At 42.3% G+C, this 21,366-nt stretch overlaps 1 protein-coding gene across 1 annotated transcript in view; it reads left to right on the top strand.

The window, feature by feature from the left end:
* The first annotated feature begins 688 nt into the window (after positions 1-688).
* Positions 689-21,366, top strand: part of ST8SIA6 (ST8 alpha-N-acetyl-neuraminide alpha-2,8-sialyltransferase 6) — a 150,350-nt gene continuing 129,672 nt past the window's right edge. The window contains exons 1-2 of the mRNA XM_019933513.2: positions 689-809; positions 1,296-1,394. Coding sequence (XP_019789072.1) covers positions 709-809; positions 1,296-1,394 — 200 coding nt within the window. The 5' untranslated portion in view covers positions 689-708. The remainder of the gene's footprint in view (positions 810-1,295; positions 1,395-21,366) is intronic.

Here is a 21,366-nt window from a genome sequence, read left to right as displayed (position 1 = left end):
CGTCCCTCTGAATCTGCCTTCAAGCAAGGGGAGGTGCTCGGAAGTCCCTTGCAGCCTCTGCGCGTGGGACGATCCAGCAGAGCGACTACTCCGTTTTCAAAGTTTTGGAAGTGCGCCCTTCCCTCCCTGTTCTTCCGCCTCTCCGAGCCCTCGCTCTCCTCCGCAGGGGCGCAGAGCCAGGTGTGGTCCGCTTGGGTGGGCTGCGTGGGCTTCGGGGAAGAGCGCGCGGCCTCCCAGGGGCAGGTGAGGGCGCAGGAAAGTTGGAGCCCAAGCAGCACGGCGTCCAGCGCCCGAGCCCCAACCTTCAGGTGACCCCGCGCGGCGGCGGCGGCGGCGGCGGCGACGACGACGACGACGACCAGAGCCCGCAGCAGCGCCGAGCGCCTCCGGGAGGAGAGGAGGCGAGCTGGGCGCCTCGCCACCGCCAGCCGGGCTGCCACAGCGATCCGGGGCTGGGCGGGAGCCGGGGGAGAGAGCCGGGCCGCGGCGCCTACCTCTGCCCGCTGAGAGCGAGCGGGCCGGGCCGGGGGCGCGCGCCGCCGCTGCCCCTCCCCGCCGCCTTGAACGCTGGAGGTGTGCGTGGCTGCGGCGGCGGCGGCGGCAGCGGCGGCGGGAGCCGCCAGTCGGGGCCGCCCGGGCTATGCTTCGCCGGGGCAGCAGCGGCAGCGGCGGCGACGGCGGCGGCGGCGGCTGCGCCCGTGGCTCAGGATGCGGCCGGGAGGCGCGCAGCTCGCCCTGCTCGCCAGCCTCCTGCTGCTGCTGCTGCTGCGCCTGCTCTGGTGCTTGACCGACACGCCCGCCCGCCCCAGGTAACCCACCGCCGCGCTCCGGCCGCCCCTCCGCGCGTCCCGGGGGGGGGCCCGGCCGCCCCCTGCCCCCGTTCCTCTCGGGCGCGCGGACTTTCGGCCGCTGCGAGGACGAGCCGACGGGCAGCGGCGGCCTGAAGGTGGGGCGGGACGGGGGCGTCCGGGAGGCGGCCTGGGTGAGTGGCGGGTATCGGAGGGGCGACGCTAGCCGCGGCCAGGCACCGGCTGGGGCACCGGGGGACCGGTCAGAGCGGAGAGGGAGCTGCGGCGCCGGACCTGCCGTCGGGTTCCCCGTCGGTCACCCGGGCTCTCCCGGCGGGTCCGCGCTTTCCCTTTCTTCCCGCCCCGAGCCTCTTCGCAAACTCCGGGGTTTGGGAGCTGCGCCGGGAGCCAGGGCGCGCGAGGATGTCCCGGCCGCTGGGCTGCGAGCGCGAGGCCGAGCCTGCCAGCCAACTGCTCCCCAACTTAGTTTGCTTCCCGGCTGTGCAGGTTCTTGGTGGAGGAAAGCAGGGAGGCCATCCACGGCACCCGCGCCGCGCCGAGGACGCCCGGGAGCCCGCCGACCCGGCCCCCGCGCACCACGAACAGGTACCCGCAGCGCCGGGCGGCCGGAGGGAGGGCCGGAGGGAGGGGGCGCCGCGGCTCGGGGATGGGGCGCGGCTGCACCGCGGGGCTCGCTTCGAGTTGTCTGGTTGGGACCACACGATTGAGTGGATTTGAGAGAGAGAGAGAGAGAGGATGTGTGTGCCTACGCGCGCGTGTAACTCTCACACTCCCTCAACCTCCCCTGTAAAGCCTGTCCCTCGATGTGGATGGTCTTCGAACCAAGGGAAATACGAAAGCAGCTGCACTTTGAAAAAAATGGGTGCTGAGTTCCCCTCGCGATAATGGTGTACTGGAAACCTCGAGAAGCAGCTCAGCCTGTCTCTCGAGAGGTTTGGTTGGTTTGCTTTGTGTCTTTATGCTTTCAAGTGCACCGGTGTAAGATTCACGTTTGGGAGCGTGGAATTCTGTTCTCAGTGTTGAGAATGTTTTTGTCCTTACTGAATGGAGACAGATTTTTTTCTTCGTCACTCCTAGGAGTATTTATCCATGTGCAATAATTATTTGGGTTTTATCTTTTCTTTTTAACCTGTCGTAAAAGTAATCCATTCTTAGTGCAGAAAGTTAGATGATATGAGAAATGGATTTAAAAATATTCACTCGGAGTCCCACCACCCAGAGATCATATTAAGGTTTTGGTTTATATTCTTCCAGGAGTTTTTCCCATGTACATGTATTTGTGAAATATACTTAAGATTGTACATTGTATTTTGTTCTGCCTTTTATCTCTAAAAAATCAGACATATATGTGTTATTACAATTTTTTTTTGCAAAACATTGCTTTTAATTGTTGCATAATTCATCGTATGAATGTGCTATAATCTATATAACGTTTTATTTTTGGACACTTAGATTGTTTCCTGTTTTGTTTTGTTTGCTATTAATAATTCTATGAAGTATATCCTTGTATGTAAATCTATCTGCATTTTCAGTTCTCCGAGGTGGATTGATAGAAGTTGAATGATTAGATCAAAGAGTATGTACATTTTAGGTACTGAATACATTTGGCCAGTTGCTTCCTGGATGGGTTGAATCAGTTTACATTTTCACCAGCAGGATCTACTGCTTTGAGCCTCAGCCTTGCTACTATTTTTGCTTCCTTTAATAAACGTATTTATTTTATTTATTTCTTTTTCACTGCATTGGGTCTTCGTTGCTGCCCGCTTTCTCTAGTTGCGGTGAGCGGGGGCTACTCTTTGTTGCAGTGTGCAGGCTTCTCATTGCGGTGGCTTCTCCCGTTGCAGAGCACGGGCTCTAGGCGCGTGGGCTTCAGTAGTTGTGGCTCACGGGCTCTAGAGCACAGGCTCAGTAGTTGTGGCGCACGGGCTTAGTTGCTCCGCGGCATGTGGGATCTTCCCGAATCAGGGCTTGAACCCATGTCCCCTGCATTGGCAGGTAGATTCTTAACCACTGCGCCACCAGGGAAGTCCCTGTTTTTCCCATGTTGTATACTGTCTCTTTTCCTCTATGTCTTGTGAATCCCTTTTCCCCTGTGTATCTTTCTGTGTATTCTTGGATCTTGGACCATCTTAATTTTCTGAGTGCATGACTTAAGGCTCTGGTGTAGTTCCTGCATGACCATCAGAAGGGTTTGGGGGATCCCAGAAGGAATCTTGAAGTACAGCACGACATTGCCTTCTGCAACCTCCTACTGGTATCTCACAGTGTATCAGGGGCACTGAGAGATCCTGGGGTAACAAAGCTTTAGAGAAAAATATTAGCCTGTACTTTTACTTTATGCAGAGTTGTGTATTATAGGTAGTAGTTTTCCAGTGAATTGGGGAGCATTGCATCTTTTTCCAAGTCCTGGTACTGTTATACATTCTGGTGTTGTCCCTTGGGAAGACTTAGAAAGAATGTACTAATTAAATTATCTGGTCATAGGCCTTTTTGGAGGTAATTCTTGGATGAATTTTTCAGCTTCTCTTGGCGTACTTCTTTCTACTTGGCGTACTTCTTGAGCTAATACAGGTAATTCATATTTTTTTCGGAATGTGGTCCATTTTCTTAAGGTTTTTAATTTTGTACCATTCTGTTGTATTTTTCAAAACTTGTCTTTTGATCTACTTTATATCCCCTTTATCATTTATGATTGATTATGTGGCAGGGATACAAATTTTAATCCATACCACTCGGTTGTGGAGAGAAATTATAATTTTGATTTTTCTGTAGCTGGTCTGATCGTCTTCCAAGAGCCCCAGCTGTAGGTAGAAGGTATAAGTAATAGTATAATAACAATACTCAAAGCAATAAGGATAGGCAGCACTTACTGTGCTTACTGTGGACACTGGTCTAAGTCCTTTACGTTTATTAGCTCGCTTAATCTTCAAAAAATACTGAGAGAAACTCTTAAGAGCCTCACTTTACCGATGAGGAAATAGGCACAGGCAGATGGAGTCAACTGCCCAAAGTCACGGAGTTGACAAACTGTGGACCCAGGAGTCAGACCCAGGCCATGTGGATCCAGAATCCCACACTCTTAATCTCCCTGCTGTGTAGACTTCCACAGGTGCTGGGCAAGATGGAGCGTGTGTGTGTGTGTGTGTGTGTGTGTGTGTGTGTGTGTCCAGGTTAAAGCTTAGTCAGATGTGCCAACTTAAGCAACTCTTTCTGGTATGTTTATTCTCTCTGGGAGCAAATGCTCACTCTTTCAGATTGTTTCCACCATCTTTTCTGACTTTCAGATGATACCCAGATCTAAGGGGGAGAGGGGCTGAGGTGCGGTGGTAGAGTTAAGCGGTGGGGTTCATGATCATGGTATCCTTTGACCCTCTGCTCTCCAAGGGGATGTTGTCCATTTCCCGTCTGCTGGGTGGGTACCCTGGTGATAGCCAGCGATGGAAGCTGCCGTTTGTGGCTCATTCTTCTCCCTCAGGCCTTCCACCTGCTGGTACTCTCCACTGTCTTGGTCTCACCTGAGCTCCCATTAATGCTACATGTCAGGGATCTGCTGAAGATTCTCTTTTAGTTCCATCCTGAGTTGTCCTCTGCAACATTTGCTACAATGCTACCTCACCCAGCTCTAGCTGGCTAGTTCCAGCCAGTCTGCCCACTATTTTGGGGCCCTATCTAAACATACACGGACCAAGGCTGGTTCAGGAAACTTAAGTATCAGGACCTCCCTCTATTTGCCACACAAAGTGGATGTGACCCTGTGTTAAGTTAGTTTCGCGGTGGAACACTGCCCAAGAAGTGATCTTTTTCTAGAGTCCTAACTGGGGGAGGAGACAAAGCCCCATCTACCCTTGTTGTTACCCTCACCTTTCTCCAAGCCAAAGCTCTCTCTTTCCTTTCTTTCTCCTCTTTCCATCTTTGCTCTAGGCTGGAAATGTGCAGGCTTCCCCTGCATCGTAGTTTCTTTTTTTTTGTCCTGACTCAAACCTGAGCCTTAAGGGTGCATTGTGGGGACTGGGATTAAAAAAAAAAAAATTGGGAAAGCTCCAGGAGCTGAGTCTTGCAGGTAAGGTAGTTAATGTGCTAAAGAGGCATAATGGGAGGAATTTAGAGAATCTTTTCTTGGGGCTGAAGCAAATCCTATTTCATTTGTCCAAAGCTGAATATCACCTTATTCTTTCTCTTTGCATTCTTTTAGGAAAAAGGCTTTATCTCTTTATACTCCTCCAAAGAATGCTTCAAAATAACTAGGGAAATGTCATGTCAAAGTCAGAAAGACAAAAGAGAAAAATATACTAACAATTCTCAAAATATGACCCCATCACAATGGATTGTTTCTCTTTCTAGTAAACTTTGTCAATATGCGTCATTGGTTTGTTTGTTTTTCAAACAAACAGCTCTTGGATTTTATTTCTCACTTCTGATGTATGTCCGTGTTTTATTTCCTTTATGTGTTTTTTTTTGATTTGTTTTTTTTTCTTTGTGTTTTTTTAATCTTAAAATATCATTCCTTTTTTTCCAACTTAATGTTTTGAAGTGAATGCTTCATTTATCGATTTTTCCCTTTTTCTTTGTAACAATAAGATTTAATACTATGCATTTTCCTTTGAATGCAGCTTTGCACCTGTTCTATAAATTTGGATACATAGTGTTTTGGTTTTTAAAAATATATTCTAAATTATTTATAATTACATTAGAACATTTTAGTTTTACGTCCATAGTTCTGTAGGAAAGTAGTCTCCCCCACCCCCAGAGTAGCAGTTTTAACTTCCTTCAAGAACTTTTCCTTTGCATTCACAGCTTGTCTGTTTGGTGCAAGAGGCCTAGCTTTCAGCCTGTCTTTTAGGAGAGTACTTGTAAATTTCCAAGTGGTTGGAATTTTTAAATATTAATTTAATATGAAATTAAATTAATATGAAATTAATTTCATTTTTGATTATAAAAGACACCAAATAAAATCCTGCCATAATGTTATAAGTGAGCTCCCAAATATTCAGTCATTAGACATGAGAGATTGGATTATTGTGACATTGATGACATGGCCAGAGCAAGTGTGTGTAACTATCTGGCTTGGAATTCCAGGGTCCCTCCATGGGAATTATCTAGGTCTCGGTTATGGTTTGCCATCTTTTAGTGGCAGTGTCCATTTTGGCTTTAATGTCCATGGTGATGATTCAGGATCCTGTGGCTGGCTGGGACTTTCTGGATAGAAGCCACTGTTCTTTGAAGGTCCTGCTGAGTTGGTGCCTCTTTCACTGGCCCTTCTGGAAGGACTGGACTACAAGTCCACCAGAGTTGTGGTAATCCCACTTCCACTTCTCTGCTTTCCTAGAGAGGTTCGCCTGCTATTTCCATTAATGAGCTTTCTTTCCATTCCCTGTGACCCTTTCTCCCTGCAGTAGAACTTGATTTGTCTCTCTTGAGAACTGGGGTTCAGTAAAGGGCAGACCTCAAAAGACAGTCATGTTATATCCCAACTCATATTATTGTAGGGAGCATTACTGCAGAGATGTTATTGTATGTTTTTAGATGAACACACTGAAAAGGAAAACCACCTGTCATTTCAATGTTGAAAAAAATGCTAGTGTTCATATTTTCAGTCATTTTATATGCACATATCTAGTAATTTTGCTATGAATATTTTGGTATGGATTAGTAACTTGTTTTTAACAACATCTGAGCTTTTCTTCATGTCATTAGTATTCTTCTGCAACATAATTTTTAGAGCATGGTGTTTGAACGTATGCACATACTGTAATTTATTTATTCTTCCCTTTGGTCACTTCCGTTGTTTCTTATTTTTGATTTTGATGCGTATTCTAATATGAACAAATTTATAGCCTTACACACAATCTTGATTATTCAGATAAATTCCTAGAAGTGGAGGGGCTTGATCAAAGAATATGTGAAAATGTTAAAATGTTGCTATGACTTGTCCAACAACAATAGTTGTTCCAATTTATTCTTTTGTGAGCAGTATATGAGAGTGACCATTGTCTCAAATTCTTGCCAGTTCTGTGCATTAGAGTTTCTTTTCACTTTTTAAAATTTCATACTCAAGAATAGTATTTCACTGTTGTCTTAATATGTGTTTATTTGTTTACCATTGTGTTTAATTTTTAAGATGTTTGTTGACCATTTACATCTTCTTTTAAATATTTTATTGTTTAAAATTTTTTTTAATTGAAGTATAGTTGATTTATAAAGTTGTGCCAATCTCTGCTATTCAGTAAAGTGACTCAGTTTTACACATATAGACATTCTTTTTTTAATATCTTTTCCATTATAGTTTATCCCACTAGATTGGATATATTGATAGTTCCCTGTGCTATACAGTAGGACCCTGTTGTTTATCCATTCTAAATGTAATAGTTTGCATCTAGCAACCCCAAATTCCCAGCTCATCCCTCTCCCCACCCCCACCCGTGGCAACCACAAGTCTGTTCTTTATGTCTATGATTCTGTTTCTGTTTCGTAGATAGGTTCATTTGTGCCATATTTTACATTCCACATGTAAGTGATATCATATGGTATTTATCTTTCTCTTTCTGATTTACTTCATTTAGTATGAGACTCTCTAGCTGCATCCATGTTGCTGCAAATGGCATTATTTTGTTCTTTTTTTATGGCTGAGTGATATTCCATTGTATATATGTACTGCATCTTCTTTATCCATTCATCTGTCGATGGACACTTAGGTTGCTTCTGTGTCTTAGCTATTATGAATAGTGCTGCCATGAGCATAGGGGTGCGTGTATCTTTTTGAATTATAATTTTGTCTGGGTATATGCCCAGGAGTGGGATTGCTGGATCATAGGGTAAATCTATTTTTAGTTTTCTGAAGAACATACTGTTCTCCATAGTGACCGCACCAACTTACTTACATTCCCACCAACAGTGTAGGAGGGTTCCCTTTTCTCCACACCCTCTTCATCTTCTTTTTTTAAATTGGCTGTTCATAGCCTTGTCTATTTTACTATAAAGATATTCTAGTTACTTGTTGATTTACAAGAGGTTTATAAGCATCAAAAGTATCAAACTTTTATTTATCTTGCATTTAAATTGGCTTTGTAATATAGTTAACATTTAATTATGTCTGTGGTTATTTAATCTGTAGAAGTTTTCAACTTTTCTGTATTCGTGTCACTTATACCTACTTTTTATTGTCAATCCTGCTTTTGAATTGATTAATTTATTGATATATTTAGTACCCTGAGATAAGTGGACATCTCTCACTTTAAAATATTTAAATCTTTACTCCTTCTAGAATTTCTTTTAGCACATGGCAAAAGGGGTGGGCTTTTTTATTAAGTTACTATTATTCTATTATATACTTTCTCCTTTGAAAATGACTATTTTTTAAATTTGAATTAAACGATTGCTTACAAATCTAAAAATACCAGTTAGATTCTCTTTTCCGTGGTTGACATTTGTCTCTAAATGATCCTCTCCTCATTTCTTTAGTTCTTTGTTTCCATTCCTTTCTTGGTCAGTTGGCATGTCTTCTTTCTTCTAATAGTTTTAGCTTTGGAATGTGGATAGTAGTGTTTCTGAAACTTCAGATATTTAAGAATGCAGTTCTTATTTTTCATCCATGAGTCGTGAATTATTGCATCACAACTCCACTTTTTAAACATTTTCATCTTAAAACTTTTGTAAGATGTTCCTCTATTTTCTGGCTGTTAGGACTCTGAGAGAGAAATGAAGGTAATATTATTTCTTCAAAAGTAACCTATTTGCTTGTTTTACTGGATCCTGTCAGGATTTTTTCTTAAACTGAAAATTTTAAAAATTCACGGTGCTGTCTGTGTCTTTGCAACTACCTCTTTTGATTAATTTTGTGTATAAGCATTTTTAATCCACTGACCAGGTTATTTTTAAATTTTAAAAATTGTGTAGTATACCTTTGATTATTCGATGTGTTCCACAGAGTCTGCTTTTATTTTGAGAAGACACTTCCTATCTTCTGTCACTATACCTCTTACCCACCATCCCTGTCCCATGTAAACAGCTTCACTTCTCTTTCTGAGTCTGCTTTTCTCTTTGTCCTTTTCCTCTGCTCTCTGGTATGGCTTCTCAAATTTGTCCTCTACATTTCTGAATTATTTTTCTCTTCGTGTCAATTCTGTTTTGCCCTGTCTAAAACAGTATATCTATTACATTTTTAGATGTTACAATTTTTTCCTTCTTCCAGCCTGCTTCTTATCAACTCAGTTTATATCTTAGAAAGCATCTAAGTCACATTTTAAACCCCACCTTCCATTTCTTCATATTTTCTTGTATATTCTTGAGAACATGAAGCAAATGCTTTCTAAAGGTTTCTTCTGTTTCTTATAGTAAATGTGTTTCTGAAGTATTTTTCTCTGCATCTTAAGAATAATGTTCTATCCCTCAGTTAGAGAATCTTTTAATAAGATGTATAACTTGGGAGGCTTTTTTTACATATGTTAATTTATTTATTGCATGCAGTAGAACTGATGTGGTAGGTATTATTCTAATTCCTATTTTTTTAAACTGAACTATAGTTGATTTATAATATTGTGTTAGTTTCAGGTATATAGTAAAGTGATTCAGATATATATATATATATATATATATATATCTATCTTTTAAGATTCTTTTCCATTATAGGTTATTACAAGGTATTGAATATAGTTCCCTGTGCTGCACATTGAATCCTTGTTGTTCATCTATCTTATATATAGCGGTGTGTATCTGTCAATGCCATCCTCCTAATTTATCCTTCCTGGGGGGCTTGCTTTTTAATTTATATATCCCCAAATGAGGAGTCCTTTCTCTGGCCTTGTGCTCATCAGAAAGAATGCCCTAGAACCCCTAGTGGCTCCCACCAAGGGCTGAAAGATCCTGCTTCTTAGAGCGTCCACCAGATGAGAGACTGAGCCATTTAGCCCTTAAACAAATGTCTGATTTTTTTTTTTTTTTTTTTTTTTTTTTTTTTTTTTTTTTTTTTCAAATGTCTGATTTTTTTAAAAATTTGAATTGAAAAACAAATCTGGCAAAATACAGGTAACATAAATTTTACTAATTTGACTTTTTAAATACTGGACCTTAAAGCTATCTCTTGCTCCCATGTCTTGACCTCATGACTGTCAAAAAGTGTGTATATTCCTGAGTGGTCCTAATCAACCTGGACTTCCGCGGCTGCCAGGGATGGTGGGTGACATATGTCACCGGAAATCCAGAAATGGCCGGGCTCCTGGGGCTCTCCCCATATCTGCCACCCCCTTCACATTCCAGGGTGTGTGAGATGGCTGATTCCCTTTCTATCCCCTTCCATTCCCTCAGTGCTGCTTTATAAATGATACGATATGATATGATATGATATGGAAATGATATGGTAATGATACGGTATAGTATGATATGATATAGTGTGGAATGATGTGATATGGTATGGTATGATAGGGTATGGTATAATATGGTAATGATATGGTATGTTATGGTAATGATAGAATATATGGTATAGTACGATATGCTGTGATATGCTATGCTATGCTATGATGGTGGTATAACCTCAAGAGGCTGTAGAAAGACAGCAGTGCATGAGCAGTGGTGCAGCAGCACTCAAACCAGTTTCTGCTGCCTCAGGAAGCAGGTCCTTCCTGTGTGGGAGCAGCCCCCTGATTTTGTGGTTGGGGCAGGCTCTCCGTGCTCAGGTAAATAAAGACAGGCAGTGGGAGGAAGATCAAAACCGCTCTCATTTTTTTTCTCCCTAGACCTGCTCTGTTTCAGGGGTGAAAATTTACATCAGCTGCTGGTAATTTCTCCATGTGATGCCCTATTACTAATAACTTTTCCTCTCCCAACCTGACACATTTCTAAAGCAGCTATCTGTTGCCATCAAAATGTGTGGCTGTCATTCTGTGTAGACGTGTGTACTTCCGTAAGAGTGTGAATAGTCTGGAAGAGGGAGAATCAGGCCTTGTGGACTCGCTCCTGTCCCACTGGGCTCATAACTGCGAGCTTCAGAAAATTCAAGATGAGCGTGAACTAGAGGTTGTAAAAAAGGCTGTAGAGCCACACATAGCTCTGGAACAGCTGGTTTTCACCCTTTTACCCCTTTCCTCTGCACCCCGCCCTCCAAGTAGATGAAGGCTATTAAATTTTACTTTTGAGAATTGGTATCTTTGCTTCTTTGCTTTTAGAAGTAATGGTACTCTGTGTGTCCTGATGTTGAAAATTCAGTATGTTTTAAAGTTGCTTGGAGTCCGCTTGCCGGGTTCCTTTGAAATGAGGCTTTACATCTTGCATTCCGCCTCCTTCCCTACTTCCCAATCCTATGTGTTAATTGCCCCTCTTCTTTTAAAGGTATACAGGGGGTTCTCCTCCATTTCGGCACTTCTGGTGTTCCCTGTTTGAAAATGGATGTATGGTGCTCCCCAGATTGACGTTTTTTCAGTCCCTTCGTTCCCTGGTGCCTGTGTCATGTCTTCGGCTGCTCTGGTCTGGTGTAAGCTGCAGGGCACCATTGTCCAGGGGGAGGCAACCCAGAGAGAGGGCTTCAGAACACAGCCTTTAGTCCCTGCCAGGCTTCTGTGGGCACATTGACACGTGGACAGCAAAGCCAGGATGAACCTGCAAGACATGAAGAAATGTTCTGCTCTTTCCTTTGCTTTGTAGGGTAAGTGGACGAGGGATCAGGAGTTAGGAAGAAATGGCGTGTGATTGGCCCAGCTCTCACTTCAGAGGTGGTTGGAGATGGAATTTAACTTTCTGTTTCATATCACTCCATGGCCTGCTTGACCGGGCCTCTCTTCACCCAGCGCCGGGGTGTTTCTTTTAAGACTTCAGAGCTGACATTAGGCAGTCAGCAGACAATACTGTTTGCACCCGGTGGTTCCATTGCAATGTAAATCAAGGTGGCCTTAGCGCTGTCTGGACTTGTGTATTAATTCACTGTGCCCTTCATAGACATATTCCTTGAACCAGCAGGCATTAGGATGAAACAACAGAAAAAAAGCCTGACTGCCTGGGGAAGGAATAAAGTTTTTTTTTTTTTTTTCAGGAGTTATAGAGAAGCACAAACATTTTGAAAGATTAGGTGCTAACAGAGGAAATATTGAGAGGTGAGGCTAGGACACAGCAGAAGGGATGTGACGAGAAGAAAAGGAAATAAATATATCTCCTCATCTGCCAGGAGAAGTTACTCTTTTTAGAGCCACTAGCAGAAGCTGCTCTGTGGTTTCAGGGTGCAATGGTTCTGCGACCTCTCATTTGGGTGCCAAAAAAGAGGCTCTTTAAAGAGCAATCGATGCTTTGAGTAAACTTTAGGGAAGTGTTCTTGCATCCTGGTATCTTGTTTCATGTCTCCTTTTGCCATTAAGAAGATGGTTATGGCTTTAGTATACTTATCTGTACTCAGTAAGAGAGTTAGCTTATCCAGGGCAGTTAAATCTATCTTGTCTGTACTTTCAGATTTAAAAAACTTTATTTTGTTCCATGAAGTGCTAAGAATACATGCTGTAGATAATCAGTCAGTAATTTCTTGGGAACAGTCATATCCATGGGCATATTATTTCTAAAGATAATTTTATAGGGCATAACCTGAGCTTCTGAAATTATTGAAGAATAATTTCCATTATCTTGTTAGTTACAGTTCTTGGTTCTAAAAACACTAGAATTCTCTAACACATAATTTTTAAACTGTGGTATTCCAAAAAACTAAGGTTGTAGGTTGTAAAGGCCATTAATTTTGAAATTGATTAAAATCGCTCACTGGTTCCTGGAATCTTAGTTGGATTCAAGTGGTACTCTCACGTGCTGTCTCGGGAGGATATACTCAATATTCCATATATTCTTTTTGAGATTATACCTCATTATTTCCTTACTCTGTGGGATAGAATGTGTGATCCAAAATTTTGTGTCTGGCATGTATTTTTTTATAGCATATGTGCTACTTTGTTATTTCAGGGGAACATCCGTATTTTACATGTTTATATTTGTCACCATAGCTTTACTCTTTGCACATTAAGTTTGTGGGCACATTTTTGTGTTTCCGATTTGGGAGTTTATCCAATACTCCCTGTTTATTTTGGGGCTGCAAAATACTCATGTTTTCCATGTCTGGGGAATTTTATTCATGAGGTAGATTGAAGTTCGGTGAGGTCTGTGTCTTGTCTGTTTCTTTCACCACAGGTATCTGGAACCCCCAGTGTGTTAGGATTTGAGTCCTCTTGCCTTGTGTCAGTAGTGGTACTAGGTTTTCGAAGGTACATGTGACCATGTTGCATTGCAAGAGAGCCATTCCACGAGCTTCCCTTGGTAAAATACCAATGTTAGCAAAACCTGATTTATAATTGTGTGGTTGTGTGTGATTATGTCAAATAAAATTTTGTAATTGGAGGATGGATTAAAACTGGAGGGTTGAAAACTCATGTCTGCAATCATTTCTTAAAGGGAGAACATACTGATACATTAACAAAGAATTTGAATAAGTAGACGGGAACTTTTATGACACTTGTACTCTTAGGAGAATTTTTTTCTAATAAAAAATTTAGAGATTAGTGATCATTTATCTCTGCAGTCCATCATAGAACTGCTACTTCTGTGGGGTTTTGAGAACTCTGAAAATTCACAGAGCATGGGAAACTTTTCATAGAAACGTAACTTTAGGTAAATAATGATTTAAAAAAATGCATGGCCAGAGCAAAGATTTCGTGTTCCTCATAGTTATGCTGGACTGCTGATGGAAGATCCTTTAAAACCAAGATGCATATTCTAAGCTAGAAGGTCGCCACATAAACATTGATTGTGGAGTGTATTAACTGCTCATGTTTGTGAACTGTAGGCTGGTTTCTTAGTAAAGCTCTAGCAATCTGAAAAAAGTGTCGAGTTTACAGAATTTTGAACACTATAGGATTTCCTCCATTTTTCTCAAGAGTGGTGAGAATAAGACATGTATCACGTTTAAAAGATTGTTTTATATCATCTTCACTATAAAAACAATAAAGTAGAGGGCTGGTGTTTGGGGTAGTTTCAGATGTGGAACTTTCAGGGTTTTTTTAATAAATGTAATTAATTTTGTAAATGTAATCTAGAAATCTATGAATTTTATTCAGTGTAACAAATTCTTTAAAATGAAACTTATTTAAATTAATTAACAAGTTTAGAGGCGGGACTTCCAGATGGCGGAGTGAGGGTAGTGTCTACATGCCCCTGGATCTCCACATGCAAAAAAATGAGTTTAGACTCTTACCTGACACCGTACACATAAAATTAACTCGGCATGGGTCATAGCCTTAAGAGCTAAAACCATAAAGCTTCTAGAAGAAAACACAGAAAATTTTCGTGGCCTCGGATTAGGTAGAGTTCTTAGACACAACACCAGAAGTGTAATCAAGAGAGGAAAAAATTGATAAATTATATTTTATCAAATTAAAAGCTTTTGTGCTTCCACATACACCGCTAAGAATATTAAAAAGATAACCCACAGATTGGGAGAAAACATTTGTAAATTGTACATCCGATAAGAGATTTGTATGCAGACTATATCAAGAGCTCTCACAAGAAGACAACTCAATTTAAAAATGGGCAGAAGATTTGAATAGACATTTCACCAAAGAAGATATACAGATGATAGAAGTGGCCAATAAACATATTAAAAAAATGTTGAACGTCATGAGTCATTAGGGAAATACAGATCAAAACCACAGTGAGGTCTCCACTTCACACCTTTTGTGATGGCTCTTCTAGTAGTTCCACCATGAGTGGGGCAGCTCCCTCCTGAAGCTCATGACAGTAGTCCTTGTTATGACCCAAGAAAGGTTTATTACACAAAGTGGGATGTCCCGAGGTGGGGGAGGGGAGGATGGCTCTCCGGGAAAAGTTCAGGAACAGAGAGAAAGAGGGAGAGAATAATGAGTACACAGGAGTTTTGTAGAAGCCTTATGAGTCCACAGGTAATCCTAAGACCCTGAAGCAATTTACATTTGAGGAATTATTACAAGAGTGACTAAAAATCAGTATCCCTTTGGCTCCAGGAGTTGTAATTTCTCATTTTTTCTTATTATGAAAGCCATGAGCTTTGCCATCCTGAGTCCTGTAACAATCCCTCATTCAAATTGCCATCATCAGTGGAGCCAGAGCTGACCTCCTATTGAAGAATGTTGGCGCTGGGAAGAAAGTTAAGATCTTTCTTTCCTCATAGAAAGATGCACACAGTGACAGGGAATGTTGAGCCTGTGTTTTACAGTTGAAAATACGTAAACGTGTGTCTGTTATACCACAGAGTATGATGAGACCCACTGTTATAATTTAAAGGAAGGCACCAAGACATCTGTTTCCTACAAAGGGCGACCTGTAGTTAGCGAACCTTTAAAAAGGTCATATCGGGGACAGGGGAGGCAGCAGTCTTTGGCAGACAGCTTTCTTAAGGCATATAGAATAGTCTGTTTAGGGGGGAAGGTCCCTCATTTTCAGCATCCTGAGTCCTGTAACAATCCCTCATTCAAATTGCCATCATCAGTGGAGCCAGAGCTGACCTCCTATTGAAGAATGTTGGCGCTGGGAAGAAAGTTAAGATCTTTCTTTCCTCATAGAAAGATGCACACAGTGACAGGGAATGTTGAGCCTGTGTTTTACAGTTGAAAATACGTAAACGTGTGTCTGTTATACCACAGAGTATGATGAGACCCACTGTTATAGTTTAAAGGAAGGCACCAAGACATCTGTTTCCTACAAAGGGGGACCTGTAGTTAGCGAACCTTTAAAAAGGTCATATCGGGGACAGGGGAGGCAGCAGTCTTTGGCAGACAGCTTTCTTAAGGCATACAGAATAGTCTGTTTAGGGGGGAAGGTCCCTCATTTTCAGCAGGTCCCATTTTTTAATCTGCCTTCATCTGGGCTCCAGGTTTGAGAAAGGATGGCAGAATGGGCAGGTGTTATTAAGTGGGAAAGGGAATTCTCCTTGGGTTTGATAGATCTGTAGGTGAGTAGTGTTCTCTTTTATGGCTAGAATGAGGGGAAGAGGGACCCTTGTTATATTTTGGTAGGATGTCATAAGACTTAAAAGTCAAGAGTTCCAGGTAACTATGGCAGAGGGCAAAAGAGATTTATCTGGGAGACCACTGTCCATTTTGTAATATCATGAGGGTGTCTTTGAATCGGTCATATGTCTCTTTATTAGGGCTCTTTATTAGGACTGCTGCCTGTAGACAATAGGAAGAATGGAATTCCCAGTGGTGCCTGTTTTAAGACTCATGACTACACTGAGTGAGTAGCGTGTACCCCGATCAGAGTGGATAATATCTGGGGACCCAAAGGGAACTAAGAGAGTTTTGGTGAGACCTACAGTAGTGGTGTCAGCAGTAGCATACTGGGAAGGATAAACCCAAAGTAGGCCCACATAAGTATTAATCACTGTGAGGCCATAGTGACTTATGCCCACAAACCGGGGCAACAGCTCAATACAATCAATTTGCTAATGAATGAAGGGACATTTGCTCCTTTGGTATAATGCTCATTGGCCACGATGCCAGGACAGAACAGGCCACAGAAATCGCATTGGGAGGCTAAAGTTTTGGTTACAGCCAGTGGCATTGGGATACCATGGTGTTTGATACCATGTTTAAGAATCCAAGGTCCACAATGACTGGGCCCTTAGAGCCAAGGAAATGGGAGTGCTATGTGAGTTTACTTAATAAATGTGAGCAAGTTGGTAGCTATGGCATGAAAGTGAGCCTTTTCCATGGGCCCTTTAGAATGAGAGAGTCATGGGAGACTTTAATGTAGTATTTTAAAGCAACAGTATATTCCCGGTGTGGAAGGCCCCATAGGGAACAATCCTGAATATGAAATCTAGTTTGTGCTTGTTGGTTAGACCAAAGAGTGGACCCATTAGCTACCACCAAGGAGTCTGTAAAAATATGGACAATAAACATACATTTATTGAGGGACTCCTCCAGTGCCCATGTGACTGACCTTGTGGCCCATCCTTTATCTACCATGTCTTGGCAGTGGGATGGAAAGAAGTAACTCTCCGGTGGATTCCCATGGGATGGTGGTGCTCTTGTCCATAAAATAAATGGATTCCCTTTCTCCTGGACTCAGGGGACCTTGCAAGTGGCCTGTGGGGCCAGGTGAGGGGGCATCTTTCTCGGGCAAGGAGACTCCAGAAAGCATGAGAATGAGTGTGTAGAGTTACCACAGTAAAGAAGCCACCGGATGCCACTGGTGGCATTGTTAGCTGGGTGGCTTTTGGGGTGGCCTCCAGGGCCTGTCATTGGGGTGACCTCCATTCAGATTGACCTGATTTTCTTGTGATTGCCTAAATAGATCTTAATGAAATGAGTAGATGGGATGTATGTTGCTTCCAGAATCTAAATAGGCAAGTAGATGTTGGGCTTGAGAGGCCGGGAAGTAGGGTTATTGACTGGAAATGGTTTGGAGCAGCCTTCTGGAGACCAAATGATGCCCCCAAATTAAACTGAGGTGGTAGAGTCTTGGATCTTTTGGGGTGCAGTGACCCAACTGTGGTTAGTCAAAATCTGGACCACAGTTTGAATGTCTTGTGCAGTAACTTCATGAGTTTCTGGCCTCGGTAGAATATTGGCAGTCAAAGGCCATAGCTGGTGTTTGAGAACAGAGCAAACCCATGAAGGTCCTGTCTGCATACATGGTGGGGACATATATATATATATTTTTTTTTTCTTTTGGCTACACCCTGCAGCATGTGGGATCTTACTTCCCCGACTAGGGATTGAACCTGTGCCCCTTGCAGTGGAATCGTGGAGTCTTAACCTCTGGACCACCAGGAAAGTCCCCCATGGTGGGGATATTGATGTAGCCCACAGGTAATTGAGTGAGGGTATATCGGGGCACCTCATAGATAGATGCAAATTGCAACTGTGAAGCTGGAGAAATGGGGACAGAATAAACTGTATTAGTGAGATCAGTAACTCTGGGGATCTGCCTCACGGAGGGTATCCTACCACCCCTCTACCCACCGATGATATTTATAAACTTTCTTGCCTAAGGAGTCTTACTCTCAATTGTCGGGATATGAGTTTTCACCCTGGGGCTTCTCTTTAGTGCAGAATTAATTTGTGAATTTCCCTTTTTAGGGTTTAATAAGGCTGTGACATGTTGAAATGCTAGAGCATTAAGAAGGATTCATAGTCTCTGTCGATGACCTTTAAGAATGCATTAGGTTTTTGTTTTTTTGTTTTTTGGGTCTTTAGGAGGTGAGAAGAGGAAGCTGGTTAACATTTGAGTTTTAGTTCCTGGATGCCAAGGGCGAGTCCCTCTGTGCCCCTGAAGGTCAGGATCTTTATGGCAAAATCAGGGGCAGGAACAGCTGCAGATGTACTTGGTGTTCTGAGTGTTCTAATTAACCATTTCCCGTCGGGCAATGAGCCTCAGCAGGCCACAGAGGGATAGCTCTGCATCCCAGCTCACCTGGGGGCCCCCCACTGGCTCACTGGGGCAACGGTGGTGGTGGAATCAGCGAGCACCATCACAGTTGTGCTGGAGGCGACAGACGCAGGTGGGAGATGTGACTTGGAGACTGCTGGCACTAGCCAGTGAACAGTGGAAGTGCAAGTGCTACGACTTTGAAAAAGAGTTTGAGGGGGACCTTTGAGATGGCAGAGGAGTAAGACGAGGAGATCACCTTCCTCCCCACAAATACACCAGAAATACATCTACATGTGGAACAGCTCCTACAGAATATCTACTGAACGCTGGCAGAAGACCTCAGACTTCCCAAAAGGCAAGAAACTCCCCACGTACCTGGCTGTGTGGCTGAGAAGGTCTTGGTGCTCTGGCCGGGTGTCAGGCCTGAACCTCTGAGGTGGGAGAGCCAAGTTCAGGACATTGGACCACAAGAGACCTCCCAGCCCCACGTAATATCAATTGGCGAGAGCTCTCCTAGAGATCTCCGTCTCACCGCTAACACCCAGCTCCACTCGACGGCCAGCAAGCTCCAGTGCTGGACACCCCATGCCAAACAACTAGCAAGACAGGAGTACAACCCCACCCATTGGCAGAGAGGCTGCCTAAAATCATAATAAGTTCACAGGCATGCCAAAACACACCACCAGACACGGTCCTGCCCACCAGAAAGACAAGATCCAGCCTCATCCACCAGAACACAGGCACCAGTCCTCTCCACCAGAAAGCCTACACAAAGTGAACCAATCTTACCTACTGAGGGCAGACACCAAAAACAATAGGGACTATGAACCTGCAGCCTGCGAAAAGGAGATCCCAAACACAGTAAGTTAAGCAAAATGAGAAGACAGAGAAACACACAGCGGATGAAGGAGCAAGGTAAAAACCCACCAGACCAAACAAATGAAGAGGAAATAGGCAGTCTACCTGAAAAAGAATTCAGAGTCATGATAGTAAAGATGATGCAAAATCTTGGAAATAGAATGGAGAAAATACAAGAAACGTTTAACAAGAACCTAGAAGAACTAAAGAGCAAACAAACAATGATGAATCACACAATGAATGAAATTAAAAATACTCTAGAAGGAATCAATAGCAGAATAACTGAGGCAGAAGAACGGATAAGTAACCTGGAAGATAAAATAGTGGAAATAACTACCACAGATCAGAATAAAGAAAAATGAATGAAAAGAACTGAGGACAGTCTCAGAGACCTCTGGGAAAACATTAAATGCACCACCATTCGAATTGTAGGGGTCCCAGAAGAAGAATAGAAAAAGAAAAGGACTGAGAAAATATTTGAAGAGATTATAGTTGAAAAATTCCCTAATATGGGAAAGGAAATAGTCAATCAAGTCCAGGAAGTGCAGAGAGTCCCATACAGGGTAAATCCAAGGAGAAACACGCCAAGACACATATTAATCAAACTATCAAAAATTAAATACAAAGAAAAAATATTAAAAACAGCAAGGGAAAAACAACAACATACAAGGGAATCCCCATAAGGTTAACAGTTGATCTTTCAGCAGAAACTCTGCAAGCCAGAAGGGGGTGGCAGGACATATTTAAAGTGATGAAAGGGAAAAACCTACAACCAAGATTACTCTACCCAGCAAGGATCTCATTTAGATTCGATGGAGAAATTAAAACCTTTACAGACAAGCAAAACTAAGAGAATTCAGTACCACCAAACCAGCTTTACAACAAATGCTAAAGGAACTTCTCTAGGCAGGAAACACAAGAGAAGGAAAAGACCTGCAATAACAAACCTAAAACAATTAAGAAAATGGTAATAGAAACATATATATTGATAATTACCTTAAATGTAAATGGATTAAATGCTCCAACCAAAAGACATAGACTGGCTGAATGGATCCCAAAACAAGACCTGTATATATGCTGTCTACAAGAGACCCACTTCAGACCTAGGGACAAATACAGACTGAAAATGAGGGGATGGAAAAAGATATTCCAAGCAAATGGAAATCAAAAGAAAGCTGGAGTAGCAATTCTCCTATCAGACAAAATAGACTTTAAAATAAAGACTATTACAAGAGACAAAGGAGGACACTACATAATGATCAAGGGATCAATCCAAGAAGAAGATATAACAATTGTAAATATTTATGCACCCAACATAGGAGCACCTCAATACATAAGGCAAATGCTAACAGCCATAAAAGGGGAAATCAACAGGAACACAATCATAGTAGGGGACTTTAACACCCCACTTTCACCAATGGACAGATCATCCAAAGTGAAAATAAATAAGGAAACACAAGCTTTAAATGATACATTAAACAAGATGGACTTAATTGATATTATGAGACATTCCATCCAAAAACAGCAGATTACAGTTTCTTCTCAAGTGCTCATGGAACATTCGCCAGGATAGATCATATCTTGGGTCACAAATCAAGCCTTGGTAAATTTAAGAAAATTGAAATCGTATCAAGAATCTTTTCCAACCACAATGCTATGAGACTGGATATCAATTACAGGAAATAATCTGTTAAAAATACAGACACATGGAGGCTAAACAATACAGTAGTAAATAACCAAGAGATCACTGAAGAAACCAAAGAGGAAATCAAAATATAGCTAGCAACAAATGACAATGAAAACACGACGACCCAAAACCTATGGGATGCAGCAAAAGCAGTTCTAAGAGTGAAGTTTATAGCAATAAAATCCTACCTCAAGAAACAGGAAACATCTCGAATAAACAACCTAACCTTGCACCTAAAGCAATTAGAGAAAGAAGAACAAAAAACCCCAAAGTTAGCAGAAGGAAAGAAATCATAAAAATCAGATCAGAAATAAATGAAAAAGAACTGAAGGAAACGATAGCAAAGATCAATAAAACTAAAAGCTGGTTCTTTGAGAAGATAAACAAAATTGATAAACCATTAGCCAGACTCATCAAGAAAAAAAGGGAGAAGACTCAAAACAGAATTAGAAATGAAAAAGGAGAAGTAACAACTGACACTGCAGAAATACAAAGGATCATGAATGCTACATTTAGCTTTTTAATTAATTAATTTATTTATTGGCTGTGTTGGGTCTTCGTTGCTGCGTGTGGGCTTTCTTTCGTTGCGGTGAGTGGGGGCTACTCTTCGAGCAGGAGCTACTCTTCATTGTGATGTGTGGCTTCTCA

The sequence above is a fragment of the Tursiops truncatus genome, chromosome 2 (assembly GCF_011762595.2).
Source record: "Tursiops truncatus isolate mTurTru1 chromosome 2, mTurTru1.mat.Y, whole genome shotgun sequence".
NCBI lineage: Eukaryota > Metazoa > Chordata > Mammalia > Artiodactyla > Delphinidae > Tursiops > Tursiops truncatus.
Note: the sequence above shows the minus strand (reverse complement) of the source record. Positions and strands in the feature narration are given on the sequence as shown.